The sequence below is a fragment of the Macaca nemestrina genome, chromosome 15 (assembly GCF_043159975.1).
Source record: "Macaca nemestrina isolate mMacNem1 chromosome 15, mMacNem.hap1, whole genome shotgun sequence".
In the NCBI taxonomy this organism is placed as follows: domain Eukaryota; kingdom Metazoa; phylum Chordata; class Mammalia; order Primates; family Cercopithecidae; genus Macaca; species Macaca nemestrina.
Window position 1 is genome coordinate 97566578 of NC_092139.1, and position 14883 is coordinate 97581460.

The window sequence follows — 14883 nt, forward strand, 5'->3', positions numbered from 1 at the left end:
AATATCCACATTTTATTTCTGGAAATGAATTGTTTAAATATTATTTTTTAGACAGGGTCTCCTCTGTCACCCAGGCTGGAGTACAGAGGGATGATCACCACTCACTACACCCTCAACCTCCTGGACGTGGGTGATTCTCTAGCCTCAGCCTTCTAAATAGCTGGGACCACAGGCAAGCACCATGAGACCTGGCGAATTTTTCGTAGGGGTGGGATTTTGCCATGTTGCCCAGGCTAGTCTCAGCCGTTCTCTTGCCTTGCCCTCCTGAAGTGCTGGAATTACAGTTGTGAGCCACTGCGCCCAGCCTAGATATGTAAATAATTATAATGACATGTAGTAAGTGTTATAAATCAAAATAACTATATTGAAATGGCACAGTGAACTCTGCAGGGAAGCTTTTGCAGTAAAAATGTTTTTAAGCTGGCCAGGTGTGGTGGCTTACATCTGTAATCTCAACACTTAGGGAGGCCAAGGGACCACAGACATATGCCACCACGCTCAGCTACATTTTTTTTTTTTTTTTTTTAATTTTTTTTTAGAGACAGGGATCTTGCTTTACCCAGGCTGGAGTTTGACACCAGCCTGGGTAAAGCAAGATCCCTGTCTCTACAAAAAATTAAAAAAAAAAAAAAAAAATGTAGCTGAGTGTGGTGGCATATGTCTGTGGTCCCAGCTACTTGGGAGGCTGAGACAGTAGGATTGCTTGAGTCTGGGAGCCTGAGCCTGCAGTAAGCTGTGATCGTGCCATTGCATTCCAGCCTGGGCAACAGAGTAAGACTCCTGTCTTTAAAATGGGGGGTGGGGAGGGAGGAAGTTTTCAAGCCAAGAATTGAAGGACACATGGGCCTTATCCAGGTATATAAAGTGGGATGAGGGAATCAGGCAAAGATAATAGCAGTTAAAAAAAAATTCATGCATGAAAAAATTTTAAAAGCAGTCTCAACTTGTTTAATTTGGAAATGGAATGTCAGAGGGTTTATTTTTTGGAGCGAAATTTTAGGGGAAACTTCTATTGAAGGACTACTACAGGGAGTGTTAAAAGATTTGACCAGAGTAGTTCTGTTATAAAGTCAATTGTAAAACTTGTGTGTGTATGTGTATATTTGTGTGTGTCTAAAGTAATTAAGGTCTAATTAAATTTAAGCACATGTTTGCCAGTCAATTTGATAGAAAAAGTGGCGGTGATACTGATAACATGCAATGGAAAGATAAGAATTAGGCATTTCAAAGAAAGCAGTGAAAATTGGTGTCAGATTTTGTCATTGGAAATAGAGTCAAATGGTTTCTAGACTGGAATACCTAGAACAACTGTGAGGAGCTCCAAGGGAGTATTGAGGAGCTGTGGTGGGGAGAAGAGAGAGAGGAGAGGGAGGCAGATGATGAATTCTGTTTAGGATAGAGGTAAAGGTGCTAGATTGACAACCCAGAGGTGATCTGGTCATCTGTGGTCCTGTGCTAGCAATAGCAGTCAGGGTCGAGGAATATTTGGGGAGCTCTCTGCTAGTAGCTGAGGACTCGAGAGAAAGGCTTATCATTTCTGTGGGAAGGACTGATCCTGTTGCGTGTGCGCCAGGTCAAGCCTGTTCATGAATGGTTTCAGACTGTGAATGGATTGGAAAAATGTCTTATGAAGAAAAATGAGGGAACAAAGAATCCTGAGGAAATGATTTTTGTAGCAGTTTCTGTATATGAAGAATTTATGTTAGTATTAGGGCAGTATCATTCAAACCTTTCATTAATGTACTACTTGCATATTTTTTTTTTTGCAGTATCTGTATACCCAATGGGAGTGCATCTTAAAGACAATGGCATGTTATAGTTGAATTGGAAAAGTTTTTTTTTTTTCCTAGCGGTATGTAAATTAATAGTGTGTCTTGAATTTGATGGCGTCTCAGATTGAATAAAAGGTAAAATTTTAAAAATGCTCATTAGCCCAAATATAGTTTTTTAAAAGATACTTGTTTATGTTCTGTTTAATCTCAGATATCACCAATGATAATATATACCTCAGCATGGAAACACTGGTAATAGAGTACTCCCATTGAAAAAATAACTATATGCTTTAGAATATAGGGTTTAGGTTAGATGTAAGGAAACTGTTGAAGATGTAAATCATTAGAAAAGAAAAAGTGTAAGTTCTTCCCAAGGTTCTTATGTTTCCGTATTTTAACACATATATATGTTTTGACTAAACACAATAGTAGTACAGAATCCGTTATCCAATTACAGGTCTGATTTTACCAGAGAGATTGGATAAACATATTATTTCTTTCTCCTCTTTCGGACATTAGCTCCTTTGACAAATGATTTTTATGTTGGAAAATGCAAGGAAAATAAGTAGCTCAGATTGACTTTGGAAATGTAATATTATTCTTAATTCACAGGCTTGTTGGCAACTTGAGAATTCCAATTACTTGTCGGTGTGGATTGGTTTTTTTTAAATGCTGAATTGTATAGTGCTTAAGTTTTTGATGTATAAACAATATACTTAGTATATACTCCATAATAAATGAGGATAGGTTTCTATTAGGTTGTATGTTTGAGGAAGTTTTTCCTCTTATGAGAAAAGTAATTTAGCCAGTATGCTTTTTTTTTTTAAACAAACAAACAACTCTGCCTCCCAGTTTTCTGGAGTTAAGTAAAATGATAGTGTAAGAATTTTTTAAATTCAAGGTTTGGTCTGTCTGCATTTTTATGAGTCATTGATTTAAATGCAGTTACTTAAAAGCATACGGGGAGAAATTCCTTTTACTACTTGTTAGCTCTGATTTAACTTGGTACTTTTGCCTTCCTTAAGTAAAGCATGTCGATGAATTCTACTTTTTGGCTTTAGCTGAAAAAGTTCATTTTCTTACTGTGTGTATTTGGATGGCAGTCACATGTATTCCTCTAGTTTACATGAGATAAATATTACTAATTTTAAAAAGGTAGGTCTTTTCTGGGGATATGTTGAATTGAAGATGGTGTTCAGGTCAAGACAGTTTCTGGTCTTTTGGCCATTTAGTAATCTGAGAATTGCTTTGAAAGAGTAGGTATTTGAGCTCATCATTTAAACAGAGCCTGCATTGTGGTGCATGATTATTGGAGGTTGTTGGGGTTTTTACTGGCGTGCTTTCAAAAATATGAGTAGCCCCCTACCTAATTGCCAGAATACAAATTTTAACTAGGCCAGTAGAAGAGGGGATTATTTTCATTTCACATAGCCTCTACTATTTGAATTTTGTCTCTCTTTGAATGTACCTCTTGGCTAGTTAGAGTTGGACAGTTTTCAGTTGTGATGACAGCAGTTAAAAATTCAAATCTGTTTCTTTTTATTGTTAAGTTGTATGCTTAAAGGATGGGTCTGCGTTTTCATTCATCTTTCTGGTCCTTGTCGATTTTTGATGCCTATTATTCTGCATAAAACTGTGTGGCAGGAGCCACAACTTTTAAGAATCTTTTTGTTTACAGATGAGGAGACAATAACATTAACATTCATTAACATTCAAAATAAAACATTCTTATACTGATAAGCATTATGCAGGTTAGCTAGGTTTGAGATACTGATAGTTATTTTTTGAGTTTCGTTTACTTCCAAATGTCTTCTATAATTTAATATCTCAAATGCCTACACAAAATAGGAAGGGCATACTTATTTATACATGGGCATACTCTTGAGTTCTGATGGCAAGCCAGCCTTCAAATTAAGTTGTGTTCCTAGAAAAGAAACCTCTTAGGCAACTGTGAAGGGAGAGGGATAATATAAAAAGGATGAGGGTTAGAGATTTGTGTTTTTATGGTAAGATCTAGAAACAAAGCATATTAGAATAAGCAGTGCAAATTTTGCACCTTTCAAAAAGATATTGATATGTTTTTATCATGAAATCTGCCCAGTGTTGTCTAAAAAACAAACAAACAAACAAAAAACCCAGCCAGGTGCTATGACTCATGCCTGTAATTCCAATACTTTGGGAGGCTGAGGCGAGAGTATTGCTTGAGCCTAGGAGTTGGAGACCAATGAGACCCCATCTCTACAAAAAACCACAACAGTAAAAATGAGCTGGGCATGGTGGCATGTGTCTGTAGTCCCAGCAACTCAGGAGGCTGAAGAGGTAGGATTGCTTGAGCCCGAAAGGTTGATGCTGCAGTGAGCCATGATCATGCCAGTGCACTCTAGCCTGGGTGACAGCGAGACCCTGTCTTTAAAACACACACACAGACACACACACACACACACACACACAGAGAGAGAGAGAGAGAGGCCGAGTGTGGTGGCTCATGCTTGTAATCCCAGCACTTTGGGAGGCCAAGGTGGGCAGATCACCTGAGGTCAGGAGTTTGAGACCAGCCTGGCCAACATGGTGAAACACCCCATCTGTACTAAAAGTACAAAAATTAGCCCAGTGTGGTGGCAGGTGCTTATAGTCCCAGCTACTCAGGAGGCTGAGGCAGGAGAATCGCCGCTGGAACCCGGGAGGCAAGGTTGCAGTGAGCCGAGATCATGCTACTGCACTCCAGCCTGGGTGATAAAGTGAGACTCTGTCCGCCCTCCCAAACACACACACACACACCCCCACACACCCACACCCACCCACACCCACAAAAAACAAAACACACGCACACACTCCACATTTCTGGTCTTTGCTGCCTATCTCCTTGATTAGTTTTCTGTTGAGTACATAAGAATAGGAGCTCTTAATTTAAACCTTATTAAAAACTTCTTGAAAATCTGTTTTTAAAACTACTTCTCTTCGTGGAGATTGATTATTTTGGGTCTTTTTGTCCAAGAAAATGAAATTAAGATTTTATTTTATTTTATTTTATTTTTTTTTTTGAGACGGAGTCTTGCTCTGTCACCCAGGCTGGAGTGCAGTGGCCGGATCTCAGCTCACTGCAAGCTCCGCCTCCCGGGTTTACGCCATTCTCCTGCCTCAGCCTCCCGAGTAGCTGGGACTACAGGCGCCTGCCACCTTGCCAGGCTATTTTTTTGTATTTTTTAGTAGAGACGGGGTTTCACCGTGTTAGCCGGGATCGTCTCTCGATCTCCTGACCTCGTGATCCGCCCGTCTCGGCCTCCCAAAGTGCTGGGATTACAGGCTTGAGCCACCGCGCCCGGCCAAGATTTTATTCTTTGATTGGTATGAGGGAGGAGGGAGAGTCGTCGGTCTAATGTTATTTAAGATGTAATTATGTATGTTTAAGAGGGGTGGAAGTCATTATAAGATTATAATTAGGAAAATTTAAGTTTCCATAAGGAAGTATGAATTTCTAGAATATCTTTTATTTCCATTTGATTTAGGCATTGCTGTTGAAGACACTGATTTGGGGCGAGCTGTTGGGGAGAACAGGAGGAATTGTAGTTACTTTCCTCTTCACCAGAGGTTAACTGAGAGCAAGAAGCAAGACATGAATGAGTGTGCAAGAATTTGCCTTCTGTTAAATTCCCAAAGGTAGACCTTGGAAATAGTCAAAGGAACCAAAGTTAGGAAACCCTTTTCCGAGGCTGGAGCTAGTCTTTCTGATCTTTCCAAAGCAATTATAAATATTGAACTGCCTCTGGCACTTGGATAAAATGATTCTGCATGGCTTTTAATTCAGTTAATTTCTAATGCTTGAATGCCTGGATTTTCTATGATTTCTGAACAACCCAGACTTAAGTATGCCTTTTGTTTCAAAAGGGTTATAATTTCAAAACCTTTTTGAAATTATAAGCGTTTTTTTTTCCCCCCCTTAGGAGATAGGGAACATTTTTTTTTTCTTTTCTTTTTTTTTTTTTTTTTGAGATGGAGTCTCACTCTGTCGCCCAGGCTGGAGTGCAGTGGCGTGATCTCAGCTCACTGCAACCTCTGCTTCCTGGGTTCAAGCAATTCTGCTGCCTCAGCCTCCTGAGTAGCTGGGATTATAGATGCGCACCACCATGCTCAGGTAATTTTTGTATTTTTAGTAGAGATGGGGTTTCACAATGTTGGTCAGGCCGGTCTCAAACTCCTCACCTCGTGATCTGCCCATCTCAGCATCCCAAAGTGCTGCGTTTATAGGCGTGAGCCACCGCGCTTGACTGGGAACATTTCTTTCAGATGGTAAACCTAAATGCTGCCTTATAAAATTAGATTTTAAACTCTTAAGTTCTATAGTAAAATAATGCCTACCGTGTGATGTTTCGTAGAGGACATAGATTCAGAAAATAGCTTTATAGATCAAAGAACTTCCTTACAATCATGTTAATGATATATCTGAGTATATCTGAGTTAAAAGTATAAAGTGGGCCAGGTGCGGTGGCTCACGCCTGTAATCCTAGCACTTTGGGAGGCCAAGGCAGGTGGATCCTGAGGTCAGGAGATCGAGACCATCCTGGCCAACATGGGGAAACCCCATCTCTACTGAAAATACAAAAATTAGCTGGGCATGGTGGCGTGTGCTTGTAATCTCAGCTACTCGGGAGGCTGAGGCAGGAGAATTGCTGGAACCCAGGAGGTGGAGGTTGCAGTGAGCCGAGATCGTGCCACTGCACTCCAGCCTGGGTGACAGAGCAAGGCTCTGTCTCGAGAAAAAGAAAAAAAGTATAAAGTGAATGTGTTCTGCATGTAGAAGGGAGTATAAAGAGCAAATCAGAACATAATTTTATATTCATTCTTAAAAATTTAATTTTTACCCTTTTTAGCAGATTTCATGTGATCTTTGGTTTTAATCTCTTCTGGTGCTAAAGATATTATATATGGCTGATATTCCCCTACCCCATATCTCTTGTATAAGGGTTAAGTTTAAAAGGAAAATGCTTGTGAAGTAAGTTATTTAAAAGGGAACCAATGAAATGTGTTAAGGTTGGTTTACTCCCAGTTAATCTTTTCTGAGAACATGATCAGGGCTGCTTCCTCTTCTCTGTTGAGATGTGTAAAACAATAAGGTGCATGTGAAATGCAACCAGCCTAATGTCTAAAAATGTTAATGTGTAATTACTTTGCTTTTGCTTTCTCACATTTTGGGGTTTACATCTGGAAAAGCCTCTAAATGAAGACAAGTGATTTTTAAGTATTAATCACTAACCTGTTTGATTCTGTCTATTGCAGAACTTCTTTTGAAGAATGTGTTTAGAACCTTTCCCACATTAAAAAGGTCAATTTATGTAAAAGAATAAACAGCATACTCTGTACCTTGTGTGTAGTTACATAATTATACATGATTGATCTTTTGGTCATTATTAAAAGAGAGTTATCACTTGTTAATAGTGGAAATTATCTTAAGTGTTGCTGGTTCAAGTGATTTATTACCAGTAAAGATTGCTTTTTTTTTTTTTTTTTTTTTTTTTTTGAGACAGAGTCTTACTCTATCAAGTAGAGTGTCCTGTAGTGGCTCGATGATGGTTCACTGCAACCTCTGCCTCCTGGGCTCAAGTAATCCTCCCACCTCAGCCTTCTAGTAGCTGGGTCTACAGGCATGTGCCACCACGCCCAGCTAATTTTTGTGGGTTTTTTGTAGAGATGATGGTTTTATCATGTTGCCGAGGTTGGTCTCGAACTCCTAGGCTGAAGCCATCTACCTGCCTTGAGTACAGGTGTTTTGATACAGAAATGATTATCACTTGGAGTTCAGCTTGGATTCTGACAACTTACTAGATTTTCTTCCCCCTGGGGAGAAGATGGTTGTTTCTTGCTTAGGAAAGATAATATTTTAGCTGCTTATCTGTGCCCCACAGTTGGCAGAGAAATGCGGTACACTGATCATGAAGTTGCATCTGGAAGCCTGAAAACTCCCAGACCTTAATGTTTCCAAAGAGATGGAAAAGACACTTAGCTTCTGGTTTTCGTTTTTTTGTTTTTTTTTTTTAATTACTTGGAGATCTCTTTGAACCAGGACAGTGACAAAATTTTATATTTACTATTTGTTTTATCTTTTTCAGTGCATGGTCATCAATAGGGGAAAAGTCACACTAGGAGCATTGAGCCCTGTGAGGATATCACAACTGACACTGAAATGGCAATTGTGTAAGGGTAGAAACTTTGTTTTGTTCATTGCTGTATTTCTAGTTCCTAGAATAGTGCTCATCACTCAGAAAAACATGTTGAATGAACATCCATCACTTACCACAGTAGCTGAATGTAGCCATGCTTTTAACTCTCTCCTTGTCTATTTTCATTTATAGTTGACCTCGGTAACGAAGGTTTTAGAAAACTTGAGCAGGGAGTAAGACTAAGCTATAGTAGTTTTACACAGTGGGTTTTGGTTAATGCTCATGATTAATTTATCTTCCCACCAAAGAATGGTCTTACGTAACATGCTACAGAATTCTAGTTTCTGATATGTGAAAAATTAATAGACATAAGAAAGGAAACACTAACAAGCTGAAAAAAATGACCTAAAATTGTGGCAGTTGTAAATCTACTTCTTAAAATTTTGTACCTCTTGAATTTTTAAAATATTGCCTGTATACTCAAATTTTTCTCTGGATCTGTTTCTTAATATTAAATGCATGTGTAAAAAAATCTATTTTAACATCAATGAAAGTGAAAAGATTGTTTTAAAATTATTCAGTATTGCCTTCTTAAGGTTTTGACTCTTAATTATCCTTCATTTGAAAAGTAAGACAGGACTATGTAGAAAAGTATTCTATTGTTTTTTTCAAGTTAACCTGTATCTTAGCCAAAGAAGTGCTGCTTTAGTCCCCAGTACCCCTCAACATTTTAGGAGGCCTGGCCAGAGCCTCTTAGTTTTTCCTCATGAATTTGATTCAGACTTACTCGTTTTTGTAGCTGGGGTTCTTTTATTATGTAAATGGTACAAATTGGTGTGTCTCTTTGCCCTTGTTGAAGCTGATGTGCTAGGTGGCACATCGATGGTCACATAAACAGTTCTGTGTAGGTGCTAAATATGTCCATTCCTTTTTGGCCTTCTTAGGGCCTCTGTGCCCTTCCTTTTAGTCATTACCTCATTATTTTTCAGAAAGGGACTTAGAGTATATTGTTAGGTCCCCCTCTCCAGTGAAAGCTGCATGATGGTATCCAATACTGTAGTATTTAATAATTTAGTATATTTTTACTCTCTTTAGGGTTATCTTTTACAATGGAGAAAATCCTATCCATATGGGACAATGTGTGTACCAATATGTGATGGTAAAAGTTTTACCCTCTTATTTCAGGTAACTTCCAGAAAGGTGTATTTATTTATACCCATCTTGCAGACGGAACCTAAGAACCCTGTCCACCCCTCTTCCCTGTTTGTCTGTTCATTAGTGCTTAATGTGTTTAAGCATCCTTTATTACCTTTTAGGTAATTGCTTAGATTTAACGTAACCACATTACATTCTACTACCTCTACAAATACGTGAATGTTCAGGGTTACCCAAACATAACTACTCTTATTCCTTGAGGTAGATATATGACTGGTACCATGGGAGACCTTATGGTACGAGAGAGCTTCTTTCAGACTCACCTCTACTTTGGCCCTTTTTTTTCTTTCTTTCAAATAAGTCGTGTGTATGTGTCTTAAATTTAAAAGAGACAGGATCTCAATGTCACGCAGGCTGGGAGTACAGCATTGTAATCATAGCTCATTGCAACCTCGGACTCCTGGGCTCAAGCAACCCTCCTGCCTCAGCCGCCTGAGTACCTGCGACAAGTGTGTGCCACCATGGCTGGCTAATTTTAAAAAATTGATTTAATTTTATTTGTTTATTTTTATTTTATTTTATTTTATTTTATTTTGTAGAGATGGGGGTATTTCTTTGCTGTGTAGGCTAGTCTCAAACTTCTGGCTTCAAGCAATCCTCCCACCTTGGCCTCCCAGAGTGTTAAGATTATAGGCATGAGCCACCACACCCTGTCTACATGGCCCTTATCTGACAAATAGTCCTAAGAGGCATGGGCAGTTTTTAATTTTGCTTCCAGTGTTTCACAGTGACACACTAGTTTCTAACCAAGCACATGTTTGATTGTGGCTATTGGGAAGAATAGTCTTTGCCAGCATTAAGCCCACCTACCCGAACCCACCTACCTGAACCCACCTACCCGAACCTTTTTTTGTTGACTCTCACTTGTTTGATCCATCTCTTAGAAGTTAATCGGCACCTGTGGAAACGTTACACAAACACTTCTGTATTACGGAAGATGTCTCATCTTTTTGACAGAATAAATTATCACGTAATTTTTAGAACATGTCAGGTAACTTTTACGGCAGATATAGTGATTTTCCTGAATTAAATCTAGCACCATCAGTTCATTCTTGCCCTTCGACTTGACCTGTCTCTTGAACCATTTCTCCCCCGATTTACCTGTTGGACGTACATCTACTTGGGAGGTCACTGTTAAAGCCAGCGAATCATAGCTCGATAACTTCGTTGGAATCTCCCCTTCATTTCTTAAAGATGATATCCTTTTTCTAGTTACCATAGGCCTTACAATTTTTCAGTTATTTTTGACAACTTGCTCTGCTTCCTTTGTTCCATTATTTTGTTGTTTGTTGTTGTTGTTGTTGTTGAGACAATCTAGGGTCTTACTTTGTTGGCCAGGCTGGAGTGCAGTGGCACCATTATGGCTCACTGCAGCCTTGACCTCCCGGGCCCAAGCCATCCTCCCATCTCGGCCTCCTGAGTAGCTAGGACCATAGGTGTGCATTGCTATGCCCAGCTTTTTAAATTTTTGTAAACATGAGGTCTCCGCATGTTGCCTGGACTGGTCTTGAACTCCTGGCTCCAGTGATCCTCCTACCTCAGCCTCCCAAAAGTTGGGATTACAGGTATGAGTCATTGTACCTGGCCAGATAAAATTTTTGAAAAGAAATATAATGTCCTTGCTCTAATACAAAGGAAAGGTAACAAGGAAAATAATCGTATGTATTTCATGCAAATACTCGGGTAGAATTACACTCTTGCAGGAAAAGGTTCTACAGATTTACAAATCCCCCAACACTCCTGCTGTACTATGTTGTATTTAATACTTAACTAACTTAACAGCAAGAATGGTCTTCATATTAAATACAGTTCGTCTCTGAAGTTGCAAATTATGAGTAGCTATTTTCATTGTCATATAGTATGTGTGAATAATATGGCCTGAGTTATAAGAATTAAAAGTTACTGGGGAGACAAAAATATTATGTGTAAGATGGTTAAGACACTTTATTGTTGCATATTTAGCTTTCCTTTTATGGTTCTTAGTTAATAATGTACCTTATTTTACTGACTTTTTTTTTTTCTTTTTTGAGACGGAATCTTGCACTGTCGCCCAGGCTGGAGTGCAGTGGTGCAGTCTCGGCTCACCACAACCTCCGCCTCCCGGGTTTGAGTGATTCTTGTGCATCAGCCTCCTGAGTAGCTGGAACTACAGGTGTGCCCCACCACACCCAGCTAAGTAAGTTTTGTATTTTTAATAGAGCTGGGGTTTTGCTCTGTTGGCCAGGCTGGTCTCAAACTCTTGACCTCAGGTGATCCACCCACCTTGGCCTCCCAAAGTGCTGGGATTACAGGTGTGAGCCACCCCACCTGGCCTTGACTTCTTAATTTCAGAGTTTTAATATTCTGAGCAATCTTGTTCATTTATGTGACTTCATGTCATTTTATTTTTTTTTATTTTTTATTTTTTTTTGAGATGGAGTCTCGCTGTGTCTCCCAGGCTGGAGTGCAGTGGCGTGATCTCGGCTCACTGCAAGCTCCGCCTCCCGGGTTCACGCCATTCTCCAGCCTCAGCCTCCCAGGTAGCTGAGACTACAGGCGCCCGCCACCACACCCGGCTAGTTTTTTGTATTTTTAGTAGAGACGGGGTTTCACCATGTTAGCCAGGATAGTCTCGATCTCCTGACCTCGTGATCCACCCGCCTCGGCCTCCCAAAGTGCTGGGATTACAGGCTTGAGCCACCGCGCCCGGCCAACTTCATGTCATTTTAACAGTTCAAATGGATGAGTCGTGTTTGCACAACTTTAGAGAAATTGTCACAAAGGAACCAGGTCGATTAGATATTTTGTGAAGTTCAGATTGTTGCCTAGTGGTGACAAGAATTATTTGTTTTTGTTTTGTGTTTTTGAGACAGAGTCTTGCTCTGTTGCCCAGGTTGGAGTGCCGTGGTGCGATCTCCGCTCACTGAAACCTCCACATCTCATGTTCAAGTGATTGTCCTGCTTCAGCCTCCTGAATAGCTGGGATAACAGGCGCATGCCACCATGCCCATCTAATTTTTGTATTTTTAGTAGAGACGGGGTTTTGCCTTGTTCACCAGGCTAGTCTCTTAACTCCTGACCTCAAGTGATCGGCTTGCCTTGGCCTCCCAAAGTGCTGGGATTACAGGTGCGAGCTACCGTGCCTGGCTCAATTCTTTCTTTTTCTACCATATTCTTCTTACCCTTTTTCTTAAAAGGACAGATCCCTTGATAGAAGCCAATTATGTGTACAAAAGACCTTAAACTAAGTTCAAGCCTAGAGTGTCTGTGATCTTTTTAGTTTTGTAAAGTACCTGTTCCTGTAGTGGCAATGATTTACCCAAGAAGCCATCAGAAATGATGCTTGTTTGACTGAGGAAAAACTTAAATAAGCCTATCTGTGGGTTTTGGAAAGCTCTGTTCTGTACAGTTCTGCAATTTCTGAAGGCATGCTAAGGCTTGACTGGGTTGGTTCTGTGCAATTAAACATTCTAAAATCTGTGGTTGACTAAATACTCCATGTTGCACCAATTTAAGAATCTTATTGTCATAGCATTATGACTGGTAGAGAAAGGTCTTGGGAGATCGAAGTGGCTTAACTTGATTCTTAGGATATTTGTCATTATAAAATTACTGGTTTTTCTTTTGCAGACTTCCTTGTGAAACCTCCTAGTAGAAAAAGTTCTTGGGACAAACTTCATTTGGTAAGTTTGTTTCTCCCCTCCTGCCACCGCCCCGCCCCGCCCGCAGTACTCTCTCTGTGCTGTTTCGAAGCAAGGAAAAATTAATTTACAGGTTGATTTTTGAGGATCTGTTTGTCAATGTTCATGATTATTTAGATGAGTTTTTCTGTGTTCACTTTAATGTCCTTACATGTGATGGTTTTTTTTCACTAGGACTCATACCAGGTCACTTTTTTTATATATAATTGCACTGTAATAGTGTACTGGAAAACTTGTATTTAAGTTGAGATTTTATGAGTTGCAGCACTAATCATTTGTCTAAAATAAATAGTTATCAATCTCCAGTTTTTGTTATTTATTTTATTTATTTTTATCTTTTTTTTTTTTTTTTTTTTTTTTTGAGACAGTCTTGCTGTGTTTCCCAGGCTGAAGTACAGTTAGGTGATTATAACTCACTGCAGCCCTGAACTCCTGGGCTACAGCAGTCCTCCTGCCTCAGCCTCCCAGTTGCTGGGACTACAGGTGTGTGCCATCACGCCTGGCTAGTTTGGAAACTTTTTTTTGTAGAGACAGGAACTTGTTCTGTTGCCCAGGTTTTAAATTCAAACTTGCTTCTTGTTTTGAGTTTTCTTAAATTGGTATATATCTATATGAAAAATAAAGCCTCTTATTACTAGAGTTAGTTCAGCAGCTCCCCCTTGTCTTCTTTTGCTTTCCAAGGTTTCAGTTATCCAACGTCCAAAAGTACTAAAATATCGAGAGAGAGAGCAAGAAAGAGACACCACACATTCATATAACTTTCATTACAGTGTATTGTTGCTTGTTCTATGTTATTAGTTGTTAATCTCTCACTGTTTCTAATTTATAAATAAAACTTTATCATAGGTACATATGTAGTGGAAAAACTATATATATAGTTTTCAGTACTACTTGTAATTTCAGGGATCCACAGGGGGTCTTGGAACATATTCCCTGAGGATAAGGCAGGGGATTACTGTAGTGCAAATGTGAATTTTAATGAGAAAAACAAGTTCTGAAAAATTTGCGAGTTCTTTCTCCAGTATGGCTGCCAAACCTTGTCCCTTTTCATAGACCTTTGTGTGTCTCTTACTATGTAAATCTTTTACTGCCTCTTGTTTCTGCTACCTGTTTAATTTAGGGAACTATAGTACAGTTTTATTAGAAGACAAGTTATTGCCTTGGTTTTAAGTTCCTAAATCCAGATCATTTCCTTGTTCAGGAACTGTTGCCTTGCCAGTGCCTCTAGAACAAGGATCAGATTCCTTAGCATAACATTTCAGGTTCTTTACAGGTGGGCTTCAAACAGCTTTTCACCTGTTTTCACTGTGTACCAAGTTCATCTCTTGTAGCCACACTGACTTACCTTCTGTCTCTCAGATACTCTCCAACGTGCTTTTTTGTCTTACTCTGCTGCCATGCCATTCCTGTTCCCCTAGTCTCAGTAGCTCAAAATTTGGCTGGTTCAGTTATTAAAAGCTTGAGTCTTCCAGAAAGTCTTCCTTAAGTGTCCAGCTCAGAATCTTTCTCTGCTTTTTGCGTTACCATGGAATTAAATTTCTGTATCTTTTGACATACTCTGTCTTATTAGTTATATTTGTCTGTCATCCCCACAGGATTGGGAATGCCCTTGAAGGCAAGAACTATGTTCATATTTGAACTGTCAATTCACGGAAACACTCCTAGAGTCCTGGGATACCAGTGCCTTCTCAGTATAAATTCTTCTTGACTAGGGTTTTTGTTTTGATAAGAATAAGGGAGGAGAATAGATTGTTTTTAGTAGAGATTGGTCAGCATAATCTTGTTGATTTCCCCACTTTTCTGTATGGTGAAGGATCATAGGGTATATGTAATCTGTGCCCTTGTAGTCCAAATTGCTCAGTATATTACTTGAGGTATTCTTTTTTGCAAGTATAAGTTTTAGTTTTTGAGTAAGGAATTGAGTAATTTCTCTTTAACAGGTGCCTGAAAGATGAGATTCCACGTTCAATAGGAAGATTAAATGTTGCTTTGTTTCTGTAAAGATTTCTGAGAAGTCATATCATGGGGTGGTACTGATGATGGAGCTGAGAGAAGCATGCA

The 14883-nt window shown here is 39.4% G+C and overlaps 1 protein-coding gene across 11 annotated transcripts in view; it reads left to right on the forward strand.

Moving 5' to 3' along the window:
* The window catches only part of LOC105487246 (myotubularin related protein 3), a 141116-nt gene that overhangs the window by 59252 nt on the left and 66981 nt on the right, over positions 1-14883 (forward strand). For 10 of the 11 annotated variants that reach the window (XM_011750645.3, XM_071080372.1, XM_071080373.1 and 7 more), the window contains one exon: positions 12752-12804. In XM_011750645.3, coding sequence (XP_011748947.2) covers positions 12752-12804 — 53 coding nt within the window. Of the gene's footprint in view, positions 1-7864; positions 7962-12751; positions 12805-14883 lie in introns of those variants that run through there. The other variant, XM_011750644.3, reaches the window with a different exon arrangement.